At 38.6% G+C, this 14,417-nt stretch overlaps 1 protein-coding gene across 2 annotated transcripts in view; it reads left to right on the forward strand.

The window, feature by feature from the left end:
* The window catches only part of gon4lb (gon-4 like b), a 30,660-nt gene extending 16,748 nt beyond the window's left edge, over nt 1-13,912 (forward strand). Inside the window, exons 19-31 of one of the 2 annotated variants that reach the window (XM_087285777.1) lie at nt 12-162; nt 326-442; nt 1,810-3,618; nt 5,592-5,886; nt 5,985-6,148; nt 6,253-6,450; nt 6,546-6,689; nt 8,126-8,428; nt 8,512-8,622; nt 9,495-9,669; nt 12,020-12,293; nt 12,370-12,472; nt 13,301-13,912. In XM_087285777.1, the coding sequence (XP_087141903.1) occupies nt 12-162; nt 326-442; nt 1,810-3,618; nt 5,592-5,886; nt 5,985-6,148; nt 6,253-6,450; nt 6,546-6,689; nt 8,126-8,428; nt 8,512-8,622; nt 9,495-9,669; nt 12,020-12,293; nt 12,370-12,472; nt 13,301-13,414 (3,958 nt within the window). In that variant the 3' untranslated portion in view covers nt 13,415-13,912. 2 annotated transcript variants of the gene reach the window in all.
* The last annotated feature ends 505 nt before the right edge of the window (nt 13,913-14,417 follow it).

The raw sequence follows: 14,417 nt of genomic DNA on the forward strand, positions 1-14,417 counted from the left end.
TCTCTCTACAGTTTGTTAGTCCTGGGTTTAAAGCACTTCGCACAAACAGAGTTCCCATATCAACTGATTAGCCGATATCTGATTCGGCCCAAGCGTCAGGAGCAACTGCGTATGCGAGTGAAGGACATGGTATCCCCCAAATACCCACACAATATCATCAAGGTGATTCACTTGTCTGTTTTTTTTTTTCCTATGCATTGTTAACTTGGACATCTGCTTTTCCTGTTCCCGTGTAGTTAATTTGAAAACATTCTGAAGTTCCAAATTAAAATCATATTAAATGTGGGCTCTGCAATTGTTTTGACAATGTAATGTTATTTTCTAGTATTACTGCCAGAATCATGTGGTTCCTCCTTTGCCGGTGGTGTGCAAACCTGTGGTGCATGGAGAGGAGCGCCCTCCTGTGGAGAGAGAACAGGAAGTCATGCCCAACTGGCTAAAGGTACAACTTCCAGTGTAACCCTCCCTCTTCGTAAAAAAGGCTCAATTTAAAGGTGCTGTATGTAAGTTTTTGACTCTTCTAAAGCACAAAAATACCATAATATGCAGATATTTAAGAAATATGCTAAGTCAACATACTTGTTTATCTGAAAAACATTGCTGGGGTCCGTTCCTTCGTATGTGGATTACTCAATTAGCTGGATTTGGTTAATGATGATTTGACACAATCCAGGATCATTTCGTTCTTCAAAACTCATGCGAGAGTTGTTGTCATAGCAACAGTTCTGGTAGCTCAAACCTACTAGAGCAGGCTCATTTCATATAAACAGGATTAGATCGAGTCAGTTCAAGCAAAGATAATACTGAATGTTTTTGTAAAGTAATTGGAAATTAGGAAAAAAATACAATTTTTTCAACTATATATATATATATATATATATATATATATATATATATATATATATATATATAGGGGATGTTTTCATCTACTCTCGGGTGATTTTTGTTTGTTTTTTTGTCCAAATTTGCCCTAAACTTCTCTGTGTTTAAGCAAATGGAATTATTTTTGGTGCTATTTTATTATTTTGGGAAAATGTGACAATATTTGACAATATACTCAAATACATGCAAATTTACTATTCTTTCATTATGTTTGTGGCTGTTTTTGCCCTATTGACTTCCATTATAGTGAAATTTTTTGATCGCAAATCTATGACACCATAAAATCCATTTTTTGATTGTTTAGAGGTCGATTTATTTATTTACTTTACTGCAAAAAAAGCTTAGTTTCTGGATCAAAATTATATAGTTATATGAAGTATAGTTTGTGTGAGAGTGTGAAAGAGACCTTTGCGCACTTACCTTGATATGTTTAAAAATAAATAAAAAATATCAGCTCAGCTCTCAGAACATAGTAAATGTAGTAAGTGTATTTATGCACAGACACTATAATTTGCTGTTTTACTCCGTAGAATTCCATATAAAAACCAAAAACATTTTTGCACAGCCCTATCTAAAGGGTTAATGCTGTCAACTGATCATCAACAGTAAGAAAAGTTTGACCTCTTCCCAACAGGGAAAAACACCAACAATCAAGAGTGCATGATTATATGGTGTCATGGCTTTGCAATGAAAAAATGTCGTTATGATGGAAGTCAATGAAGCAAAAACAGCCACTAACATAATGAAAGGGTAGTCAATTTGAACAGTACACAAGGGTTAATTGACATTACAAGTTATTCATACACTACATCAAAGACTCATAATATTTTTATCCAATATAGATTTATGCTATGTCTGATTTCAAGTAAAGCCCTAATTTTTATTTATTTATTCACTTATTTATTCTTTTCAAATTTGTCTTTACAGAAAAGCTTACCATTGATCCAGAAGTCAATTTGCCAGAGCGATTTAACGATGACTTCCACCACGAAATCTGCTAGCCTTCCTTTCCCTAAAGAAACACGCTACCCACAGTTCCTCCCTAAAGGTCTCTCTCTGCGTTTGCACCCATCACAAGTGGCAAGTCGCCCTTCCCAGCCCAAATCTCGAATTCTGCGTGCTTTTACTAACCGTACACTCGCACCGTTAGCTAAAGCTCCATCGTGTCCCACAGGTACAGGACATTTACTGACCAATATCTCCACACCAGTACTATTACTAGCCCAAGCGCCTAGCACTCCTATAAATGGGGTATTTCCATTAGTCCATCCCTCTTTGACCCCAGCCCATGGGACAGTCCCACTAAACGCTTCCTATCCTATTAACTTCCATTATCTTTCTCCAGAATTGGGTGCAAGTAATCCAGCACACCTTCCTGCGAATTTACCCCCCTCTGTAGTTCAGAAACCCCAATGTGACGTCTCTCTACTTAGTACTGGGACAGTCAAGACCCGTGGCGTGCAGCAACAGACATCAGACAAACACAAGAAGCGTACCATGGCTAGAAAACTGGCCCCTTTGAGACCAGCCCCTCAGCTGCCCCGACTGCTGCCCCTTTCTTCTGGGAGTATTGGAAACATAAGCAACTCTGGCATAATTATAGATCAGCAAATATCCTTGAATGTCCCACACAACCTTCAATCAGATAATGTTATAGTTATCAAAGCCCATGAAAATGTCAACACACACAGAACGGTCCCTTCTCTGTCTCCGGATCTGGTTGTACAGTTAGTTCCTCAAACACAGGTTGCTGAAAACACCACAAGTTCCCTCCCTAGAAAGACAACAACGAGATCAGACGTTTCACAAACTGCAAAAGACATCCCTTCAGTTCAATCTAGTGGCGAGAATGGTCAAAGGACTGTATTTTCTCCTCAGACCGCAGCACCAGCTGCAGTGGACAGTTCTCAGTTTGTGCTGGTTCAGACTGTTTCTCCTACTGGGCCTCCTCAATTCCTACTTCTGCCCCAGGACTCCCTTGTCCTGAACCAACCTGCTTCACTTCCTTCTGAAGGCACATTGCAAAATCTTTCGCAGCAGACCTCTCATTTAGACATTTCTACTACCTCAACAGCCCTGAAGAACTCAGAGAAGACTGAGGTACATTTGAACAACCCAACCACATCATTGCCAGTTAGCAGAGAGGAAGATGGAGAAAGACAGGAGGTGGATGAGGAAATGGTTGGAGACAGATGGGAAGAGGAGATGGCCAGTGCTTTGTTTGGTAGTCCTCTTTTGGCGCTTTCTGAGTCCTCCTGCAGTCCTGACTCCAGCCCAGATGCAAGTATGGACAGTGGCAGTGATGCCATGGTGAGGGTGGAGATGGAAGATGGAGAGCTTCCTTCTGTACACTCAGCCTCCGCAACACAGGAAACACCGGATGTGCACAAACACAGCAGCGGAGATGAGAAAGAGCAACAGTCCAGTGGAGGAGAGAAGCAGAACAGTGGGAATGAGGAGGGACGGGCTGAGGAGAGCGAGAGTAGGAAAGATGAAGCGCAGGATGAAGATAAAGGAGGAGAAAAGAACGAGGATGGAGAAGGGGACGGAAATCGGGACGAGGGTGGAAGCGGTGATAAAGGAAGGGAGGAGAAGGATGGAGATGGAGAGAAAGATGGAGATGGAGAGCGAGATGAGGAAGAGGAGGATTTCGATGACCTCACACAGGATGAAGATGAGGAGGAAGTGATGTCATCGGCATCTGAGGAATCCGTGCTGTCTGTTCCAGAACTTCAGGTTTGTTTTTGTATTAAAATATTTAAAGGACAATAAGTTAAAATGTCTATTTATGATGATTTTTTAAATGCACCAATGTTATGATTAATAAATGCTTATGATAGTTCACCCAATAATGAGAACGGGTTCACCATTTATTGTTTTGAGTTCTTTTGTCTAATATAAAAGAAAAAAAAAATTAAATAAATGTCCCTTTAACACAAAAAAGATATTTTGAAGAATGTTGGAAACTGGTAGCGCAGTGGGTAGCACAATCGCCTCACAGCAAGAAGGTCGCTGGCTTGAGCCTTGGCTGGGTCAGTTGGCCTTTCTATGTGGAGTTTGCATGTTCTCCTCATGTTCATGTGGGTTTCCTCCAGGTGCTCCGGTTTCCCCCACAAGTTCAAAAACTGTAATGTATGTTTGTGAATGAGTGTATGGATGTTTTCCAGTGGTGGGTTGTGGCTGGAAGGGCATTCGCTGTGTAAAACATATGCTGGATAAGTTGGCAGTTTTATTCCGCTGTGGCGACCCCTGATTAATAAAGGGACTAAGTCAAAAAGAAAATGAATGAATGAATGTTGGAAACCGTTAGTCATTAACATCTATAATAGGAACAAAAATATACAATGAGTGTCAATGGCTACCAGTTTCCAACATTCTTCAAAATATCTTGTTTTTTTTTGTAATCAGTGGAAGACAAAAACTCAAACAGGTTTAGAAGAAGTTAAAGATAAGTAAATGATGGCAGAATTTTCATTTTTGCATAAACTATCACTTTACATGTTATCGTTAAAACTTTATAAAACTGTTAATTAATTAAAACTGAATTAATTAAAACTTAATAACTGTTGTTAAAATTCATGTTAATATTAATTAATATACATATGAAGAGTTCAGATGCAAAAGCCTCTAAAGGCCGTCTGAAATTTACATTTGTCTTCAGTTATTTCACTTTAAATCCAATGAAAATAACTTATTCATCACTATAAAAGTAAAATTACTGAGCTTACTCTCAAGTGTCTAAGAAAAATGCAAATTTTAGAAGAAAATATGCTAAAATATGCTCTTTATATGTTAATATATATTTTCATTTTTGGACTATTGATCACTCTAAATGATTTTGTAAAAAAAAAAACAGAAATTATTATAAATTACTATTATTATTATTAATATTGTCACAGCTGTTTTAATTTAAGGAAGATTTAGATCAGTTAAAAATAATAAATAGTATACTTTAGAAAAAGCTGCAATTAAAGTAGCAGTTTAACCTATTTAAATTAATAGTCTTCTTCTTCACTGTATAACTTAAACATTCTGAATAAAGAGCAAAGAATGAATGAATGCACAGATTAATGATGAAAGCATTCGATTGCTTTCAAAATGCTCATTTAAAACAAAATTTGTTTTGTTCAAAAGAAAACCCACCAAGATCGTTTAGATGTTGTTGTTGTTGTTGTTGTTATTATTATTATTATTATTATTATTATGTGTAAATGTCTGTTCAAAGACATGCCCAAAACCCAGAGTGTCCACTTTTGCTCCACTTCAAATCGCATGTAAAGAATCCATTTTGAGAAATTTATCACTATAGAGCGCGTCTCATAGTCATGCACTGCTACATGAACTGTTTTAAGGATTGCATAGGAGGGGCAATGGCGCCTGTAATGGAAAGGAAGGGAATCGGGTTGTTTATGTGTTTATTTCAAAGTGTTTAATGCCTAAATAAAATGACATTTAAGAGCAAGGGCCGTCCCCTGGTGGTTCGGTGATAAGGTTTGCATATAGGGAGGATCAGCTCTTTAATGTTTATTGCCATTTTTCATAGAAACATTGAAAATACTGGAGAAATATGGTAAAATACGGTTACGGTTTGCGGGATCGAATTGTAAAATAGGGGAGAATTTTGTGAAAAACGGGAGGGTTGTGACTGGTATGATTTAAGTGGGTGAATGTAGCTTTATTAAATTGCTCCATGTTTGTTTCTTCTGCAGGAGACGATGGAGAAGTTGACCTGGCTGGCATCAGAGAGGAGACTGTGCAGAGAGGGTGACTCAGAGGAGGACAATTCACCCACGTCCCCAACATCCCCGACTTCCCCCAACTCCCAGAACTCCCCAGCATCGCAGAATTCTCAGGAAGAGAACTCGGAGGATGAGGATGATGGGGCGATGAAGGGTGATGAGCTGGAAGCAGGGGAGGGAGAAGGCGAAAAGCTTCCTGAGGGGGACGCCCCAGCGGGTGATGATCCTCCACAGATCAGCGAGAAAGTAGGAGGCCGTGGAAGAGGTCAGCTGTCACAAAATCTATCTTTGTGCCACTGTTAAGTCTTTAATCCAAGGTAAAATATTCAATTTAATAAATATTCAATTGATTTACTTTTCCAGGTCGTGGTCGCCCTCCTCCGCGCAGTTTAAAACGTGGGCGACGTCAGGAACGAGGCAGTAAAGATGCCTCAAAGCTGCTCCTGCTGTACGATGACCACATCTTGGATAATGACCCAATGAGAGAAAGCAAAGACATGGCTTACGCACAGGCTTATCTCAACAGGGTCAGACTTTTAGCTTATTAGCAGCTCATTTCATCTCACTGGCTATCTCTAATACACTATTGGCTAGAGAAACTCAAATTGTCTTGTCTTGTCTGCTTTTGTAGGTACGTGAGGCTTTACAAGATGTCCCAGGAAAAGTGGAGGAGTTTTTAGGTCTGCTTTATGAGTTTGACCAAGCCGGAGAGAGCCACAGTGTTATAGAGTTGTTTGCCCAGCTTAAACAGCTGCTCAAGGACTGGCCCGAGCTGCTCAAGGACTTTGCTGCTTTCCTTTTGCCCGAACAAGCGCTGGAGTGTGGACTGGTACTTACAATCATATTATAGGCATGCATAGATTTGATTAATGTCAGAGTTGAAAAAGAAAATAAAACTGTATCCTTTGTGTTCCGTGTCCACAGTTTGAGGAGCAGCAGGCCTTTGAGAGGAGTCGGCGGTTTCTGCGTCAGCTGGAGATCAGTTTTGGGGAAAATCCTTCTCATTATCAGAAGATTGTCAGAGCCCTGCAGAGTGGAAGTCCTCTCAGTCCTGCTGGCATTGAAGAGGTTTGCACAGATGCATTATTAAAGTTTTTTTTTTTTTTGTATTGTCCTACTGAAATGCTGTACTGTTTGGGGTCAGTGCAATATTTAAAAATAATGATACTTTGTTTAAAGTAACAGTACTCTTTTTACTTCATAAAGTAACTTATTAGGATCAAAAAATGGTTAATGATAGCTTTTTTTCTTACAATTATGACTTCAATATAGATCAAATGTTCACTTTTTTAGAATATAGGCTCATTTTACAACTCCCCTAGAGTAAAACAGTTGGGTTTCAACATTTTTTTAAACCATTCAGCCAATCTCTGAGTTTGAAAGGTGCACTTTTAGCATAGCTTAGCATAAATCATTGAATCGGATCTGTTCAACTTAAGATGATGTATGAAGTAAAGAGAGTAAAATGAAGCAGCATGACACTTCTGCATGAGACATTTCTGTGACCTGACAAGTCCACTGTACCAGCTTTACACTTTCAAAGGTATCGGACACATAGCTTTCAGTTTATGCTGGATGCCTTCATAAACGATGGATGCACGCCCTAACTAAATAAAGAGACCAGGATTATATATAGGAATATCTGATTATGTAAGTGAAGTTTTGTGTCATTTACAATTTAATGACATTAAACCAACCAGACACTACAAGTTCAAGATAGCAGTCCAAAATAGTTATTCTTAACATTTATTATGCATTAAAGAAGTTCACTCAAGGAATGAACAATGTCTGTGTATGAGGTTCTGTAGTTGACAAAACAGCATCTGTATGATCATACAGCTCTCGTATTGACGTATTGACCTTATTCTTTTATGTATTGACCTTATTCTTTTACGTATTGACCTTATTCTTTTACGTATTGACCTTATTCTTTTCATAGGAGTAGGTGCAGCCATTTGAATCTTTTTGGCTCGAGACTTTTGGTTTCATTCACTTGCATTCATTTTTAGACATTAAAAACAGCTCGTTACACTGCTTGATGTTGCAAACTGATATTTTCTTATTGTATGATTCTGTTTTGTCTGTATAATCATGGACATATTTGTTTGTAGTTTGACCATTTTCTGCCTTTTATTATTCCTAGTAATTTCTCCCATAGGCTGCTGAATCGGAAGTTCATAAACAATTGCAAAAACCAGCACACTTCCGCATCGCAGAATAAGGTCTATAGACTTGTTGACAGAGTTTAACTTCAAAGGTTTTACTTACACAATCTTTAAGTCCAGGGTTTATTTATTACTCATTATCAACAATATAAAATCATTAAAATGTTTTTTTATTAGAGATTTTTTTGTGAGTGGCAGCACAAGTTTCAAAGTGTTGTACTTATTTAGTGGGTGAACCTCTTCTTTTCCTGACTTTCAGAGTTTGAATTCCAGCCTTTATACTATTTATTGTCCAGATTTGTCCTGTAAAATCGCTTTATTTCTGCTTTTGTAACTCAGCTGAAAACACAGATGGCCACTCTTCTGAAGGGTCACACACACCTTCAGGGAGAGTTTTGGATGTTTTTTGATGAAATGCGTCCACCACCAGCACGTCCAGGCCAGTTTGAAGAGGCTGTTTGGCCAGAGGATGTGGCCACTGGGACAGATGGAGAAGCAGGCGTGAGTGTGACCTCTAGAGGAGGTGTATGGGGAGGATTTGAGGAGGTCACGCTCCCCGATCTGGATGAGGATGAAGAGTCACACAAGATCAGACAGATAAGCAGCAGAAGCAAGAGGAGAAAAGAACTGCACACATACAAGGTGTCTTCATTTGCTTCATTACAGCTGTTTTCCCTCTTTTTTTTTTTTTTTTGTTAAGATGCTAATCTTGTGCTTTTTTTCAGGACTGTGATTGGCCTGAGAAAGATTGTTCCTGTTCCTGTCATGACTCCGTTCATGATGCCAAACATCGAAGGCATAAGAGAAAAGGATGCTTGCGTTGTCAGAGCAACAAGGTGCATGTTAGTTTTGGTTTTGATATAAAATGTTTGGTAACACTTTATTTTGATGATCCGTTTGTTGAATTTAAGAAGACTGTTAGGTTGATGATAGAGTTGGGGTTAAGAGTTAAGCCTGATTTATACTTCTGCGTCAAGTGACCGGCATAACCCACGGCGCATGCAAGGCGCGTGGCTGTGCATTTATACTTCTGCGCGCTGTCTCTGTTGGTCTGCATTAACACTTCCGAAACGCTAGTTGGCAGTGAGGTGTAAATGTTCCTCTGTGTCGAGTTTCTTCTCTGCTTTTTTGCTTTTCCTGAACACTTCCGGGATGTACAAGTGGCTCAAACTCGCTCATTTTGAGGCAGCAACCGGCGGACGTGCAGCAACTTTAACTATGAGGTAAACACAAAACAAAACTTTCCATCCGGAGCTCCTTCACGGGACTCCACACTTGTACACAATTGCTATATTGGGTTCGCGCCATTCGCGCGGCTCTGGGTCCGGCCCAGACTCGTCAGCGCTACCAAGCCAACCAATCACAGAGCATTTTTTGAGAGGTGCACGTCAGTGACAGCCACAGCCACGGCGAAGGGCTATGCGTCAGCGCTGTAGCATACGCTAGTGTTTGAGGCAGAAGTATAAATCAGCCTGAAGTTGACATGTACTTGCAAAGTTTCATATAGTCAGTTATATGTCAGTTGAAGGAGCAGTATCAACAAATATTAAGCAGACAGTCTACTAATACTCAAATGGACCATCAAAATAAAGTGTTACCAAATGTTTTGGAAAACGTCTAATAGTCAGGCTTTTTTATAGGAGGTGTTTTGATAGACATTGTTTCCTAGTTTTCTCATTAAGGAGGATTTTATTATTTGTTTTGTCAGGCTGCTAATGGCTCAAAGGTGCTGAAGGGTCGTGATTCAGCATTTTCATCTGCCGATGCACAGTCTGAAAGAGGAGGAGAGGAAAAGGAAGAGGAAAGAGTGCTGGGAGAGGATGGAGAGGCAGAGAAAGAGCTTAAAGACGAGACTTGCAGTGGAGCTAACAGTCCACATCATGGTAAAAAAGTTACCCTGGATTTTAATGATTCTTTAAAGTTTCAAGAGTTTACACTTAGCTGATGAATGATTATAAAGCGTGTTTGGCATCCTGTTTAGGGGAGAGCCCTGAGCTCATAAGATTCTCAAGCCTGTGGCTCCCTCCTGTATGCAGAGCAAGAGGGGAGTTTGAGCTCAGGTAGATCTCAAGAACTGCCCTGCTGTTTAAAGGTTCAGGACACCCTGGAGAACTTTTTTTTATATATTAACAGATTTGTGTGTGTTGAGCATCAGTTAAGACAATGTTAGCACAATCAGCTTTAATTGTGGGGAAAACTGGATAATTTTGAGCTTTTGTCAGCTAATTTTAGCTTCCGGGTTTAAAATGATTTTTGGGGCGGGATCAAAATCGGCGACGTAGCGCAGTACTGCAAGTGCAATGATGACGCGTCGGTTTCTCATTATTATTCATAGCGGAGTTTTCTTATCCTATGAGAAGAGCCGGCTGCATAATTATTCATGAGACCTGCCAGAGTCTAGCCCGAGCTGTGAGGCAAGGACCTACGGCACACAGTAGTTAGCCGTTCATTAAGGCTCATATGCGTTTGTTTCCATGATCCACGGGGTTTGTTGCATGTTTTCCAACGCGATCTTGTCAGGGCCGATTATACAGCAAAGCTGTGTGTGTGCTGCTAGCATTTTTGTCGGGAGAGCAGCACGAGAATTAGAGAATGGCGGACACTGTCTTTTATCAGGAGTTCGTTCACATTCAGACACATCACTGTGCTGCTGTGTTTGCCTAAATCCTCCAGATTACCAGCAGGGCTAATGGTTAAAACTGAGTAAAACTGCACTGAGTCTGCTGGAGACAGGGATTAAGGGAGAAGTCCTCATTTATAGGGATTACATGAACACACTTATCTTTATAATGATATAAATTGTGGTTTTGTGTATATGAAATTACGAATAACAAATGTAGCAGGGCATTAAATCACTGTTCATTTCTTTGCATTTTAACTTTGTAAACTATAAACTCATGCGTCTCCTCACGGTTTGTCTCATTTTGTGAGCTAACTGACAACAACAGTTGTTCGCTCACGTTCTCCCCTGCTGGCTACGCCCACTCCTGCCCGATGCTCGCGGAGCTCCATGCCCATTAATCATGCATCTTTTGAAAAAACTCTGAAGTAGACTTTAACCGAAAGTGGGGGCTGTCATGGCCCTTTAAAGCTAGTAAGCAATTAGAGATTGTCATGAATATATAACTACTTCCTAGGAGCATGTCAATAAACTTAAGTTGCATGTTTTTGGAAACCGGGGGAAACCCACGCAAGCACGGGGAGAACATGTATACTCCACACAGAAACATCGACTAGCCTGGTAAGAACTTGAACAAGTGACATTCTTACTGTGGAACAACAGTGCTAACCACTGGGCCGTGCCGCCAATCTAGGAAAGAAGGAGGAGTAGGGGAAGAAGGGGGGATTCTCCAGAATGAAGATGACTATGGTATGGAACATAGGTTATTTAAAGAGACTTAGGAGTCGTCTGATTTGTGAATCATAAATTGAATAATGCGGGACCAGCCGTGATTAATTATAAGCATGTGATCCTCTGGAAATTAGTTTATGAATAAACTTCACTTAAAATATAAATTATTTATGAATAATACTTAAATTATTAATTAATTATTAAATTATTTTTTCTTAATTATTATTATTTAATTTATTTCTTACGTGTTGCAAGTTTTGAATCTATATTTTTTTAGAAAATGAAGCAGATTTTCTACAATTATAAGAAATCAGCATGAAATGTTAGAATGATTTCAGAGGGATCACTTATCACTGGTTTCTGAAAATGCAGTTTCTCATTACAGAAATGAATGACAAGTAGGAATGTTCATTAACAGATTTCTTGATCTTGAAGCCATTTGTGATATTTATATAATTTATACTTTATTTGTTGTATGATTATTGAATAATTAAGATTAATAATATTATGCTGTATTATTCTGTCACGGATCGAGTTGTTTAATGATATGGATTAGCGCCACCTACATTTCACGTCAGCTCACCTGCTTAAGTAAGGGTACACAGGTGATCAGCTGGCAGGAGAATCAGGGAAACATTTTTTTTGACCATATTTTGTTTGTAGCGTTTGTTAGACAAATAAATGATTGAGACATAAATGCTTGGATGCTATTGTAAACATCACTGCTCCTTTTAAAATGGCTCCATATTAACCAAAGGATGACGGAGACCATTATACTTGGTATTGTGACCACCTCATAATCTGTCATTTGTTATTTGACGTTATTGAAACTACAGCTCAAGTAAACACAAATCTTTTCTTTGAAATCGTCTTTTCTGCAGATGGGGAAGGGTCTGTGTGGGAGAGAGAAGAGAGAGCCACTTCCTCCATTCCAGAGGAGCAAAACACACATAACCAAGATGATGAAGAAAAAAATGAAGAGGAGAACCACCATGAAGAACCAGAGAAGCACAGCCGAGATGAAGAGGATTCAGCTGAATCTGGACAGACAGAAGCCGCTCAGCAGAGCTCACTGAGCCCAGCCTTAGACGCACCCGTGTGTGCCAAAAACATCTCCCTCACACCCACTGGAGAGAGAGTCATCCTGTGGACCAGGTGAGCACACACACACACACATCTGTGAGCATCATCAGCTGGAGCTTGTGTTATACATTTATAATCTGGTTCACAGGGAGGCTGATCGAGTGATCCTTACCACCTGTCAGCAGCAAGGAGCCAGTCTGAGCACATTCCAGGCCGTGTCCGAGCAGCTTGGCAACAAAACAGCCAGCGAGGTACCAGAGTTACAAATCTCTTTCCACTGCACTGATCTTTAATTCATAAAAAGCAAGTTTAGCCTTTCTTTTGTGCACTTCAGATGTTACACTGCCAGTCAAAAGTTTGGGGTCAGTAGGATTTTTAAATGTTTTAAAATAAGCTTTTCTTGCTCACCAAGGCTGCATTTTTTTCATCATAAATACAGTACATATTGTAAAATCTAGAAAATGACTGCAAAAGTAGTTCATACTTTAATATTTTATTCCAGTGATTTTAAAAATGAATTTTCAGCTACATTACTCCATTCTTCAGTTGCATTATCCTTCAGAAATGACTCTAATGTCAATTATTATTATTATTATTATTAATGGTAATAGTTATAAAGGCACTAATTTACAAATTTCACAATTTAACAATATTTTTTACATTTAATAAATGCCCTCTTGATAAACAGAATAATTTTATTCATAATAAAAAAACTGACCCCAAACTTTTCACTGATAGTGTATTTTCTTTCTCAACATTACTTGAAATTGTATTTGACATTTTGAGAGTCCTTATATAAAGTTATTTATTTGTAAACAAACAGTAATTGAAGTATTTGTTTTATATGGAATTAAAAGGTCCATCAGAGAGATGTAAATGTATATTATGAAAAACCACACTACATTAGATTTATTGTAAAAAAGTCTTGTACAACTATGGTTTCCCGTCAGTTTTTACTGCAAACAACACATGCGCAAGTCCTAAATGATGAGTACAAGGGTGTTCAGCAAAAACAATCTTTTCTTAAAAAAATGGGGAACCAGAAAAAAAGTGCATTTTTAACATGAATGTGTGTGCAGGTTTCAAGGAGATTTCGGGATTTGATGCGTCTGTTCCACACGTCAGCTTCTCAGGCCAGTTCAGAGGACGAGGCTGCAGAGCAGCAGTCGGCCACTGATGAAGAGCAGGACTGAACCCTGCCGTCTGACTGCTTCATTAAAAAATACTTATGCAGTTTTCTTACACTGACACCTGCCAAAGACGTGTTTTAAGCATGGTGGAAAAAAAGGTTCTGTTGGCCTCCTTTTAACATGTGAAGTATAAATTCATTATATGAAGGTGCTATCCGTCACGTTCTAAACACAAAACCAACATAATTATTGAAGAAATGTAGCACAAACTGCTCCATTTTATCCCTGATTATTGTATTGTAATTGGACAAATGACAGGCTCTCACTTAGCACAAAATGAGATGTTTGATAGCAGAGAAATTGTAGAGCACTAACCAGCATATTCTCACCTCCATGGTTTCTGACAGGTTGATTGTATATTCTGTGAATATGTGAACATATGGCATGTACAGTATTTTTATATCAGGGTGGTTTTGTTGTTTTTATTTTGCTTCAGATGTTAGTTTTGAGAATGGCGCACAGTTGTTGGAAATCCAAATAATAAAATGACTATTTATACCATGTTTTGAGTCTGAATTAAACATGATTAAACATTATGCAGTGAAGGATGACTGTTCCATTTTGAGGTTCACAATAAATTTTATTTACAAGGGATTTGAAATCCACTGAAAGTCTATTAATTGCATGATATATGTGAAAAGCGCTTTCATCGTAATATTGTGGAAGATGTGTAAATATTAAATGTTTATTCTGTATATTTATTCTACAATACAATATTTATTCTCGCCTGTTCTTAACCTTTTGATGCACCACATGGGTCTAAATTGACGGGTCTAAGGTTATTTTTTCTATATCTATTTTGGAGCTTGTGCATCAAAAGGTTAAAATTATTAAAACAATGTGATTATACTACATATATTTTCATTAGATTTTAAATAGGTTGTAATCATTTAAAATCTAATGAAGATGCATGGTGTGTATGTTTTTAAAAGAACGTACACACGCAAAATTTATTTAATCCATTTTATGCCAAAACGCGTTTGGTTAATCGTCATCAGTGACCCTT

This window comes from Danio rerio, chromosome 16 (genome assembly GCF_052040795.2).
Source record: "Danio rerio strain M-AB ecotype USA chromosome 16, GRCz13ab, whole genome shotgun sequence".
Lineage (NCBI taxonomy): Eukaryota > Metazoa > Chordata > Actinopteri > Cypriniformes > Danionidae > Danio > Danio rerio.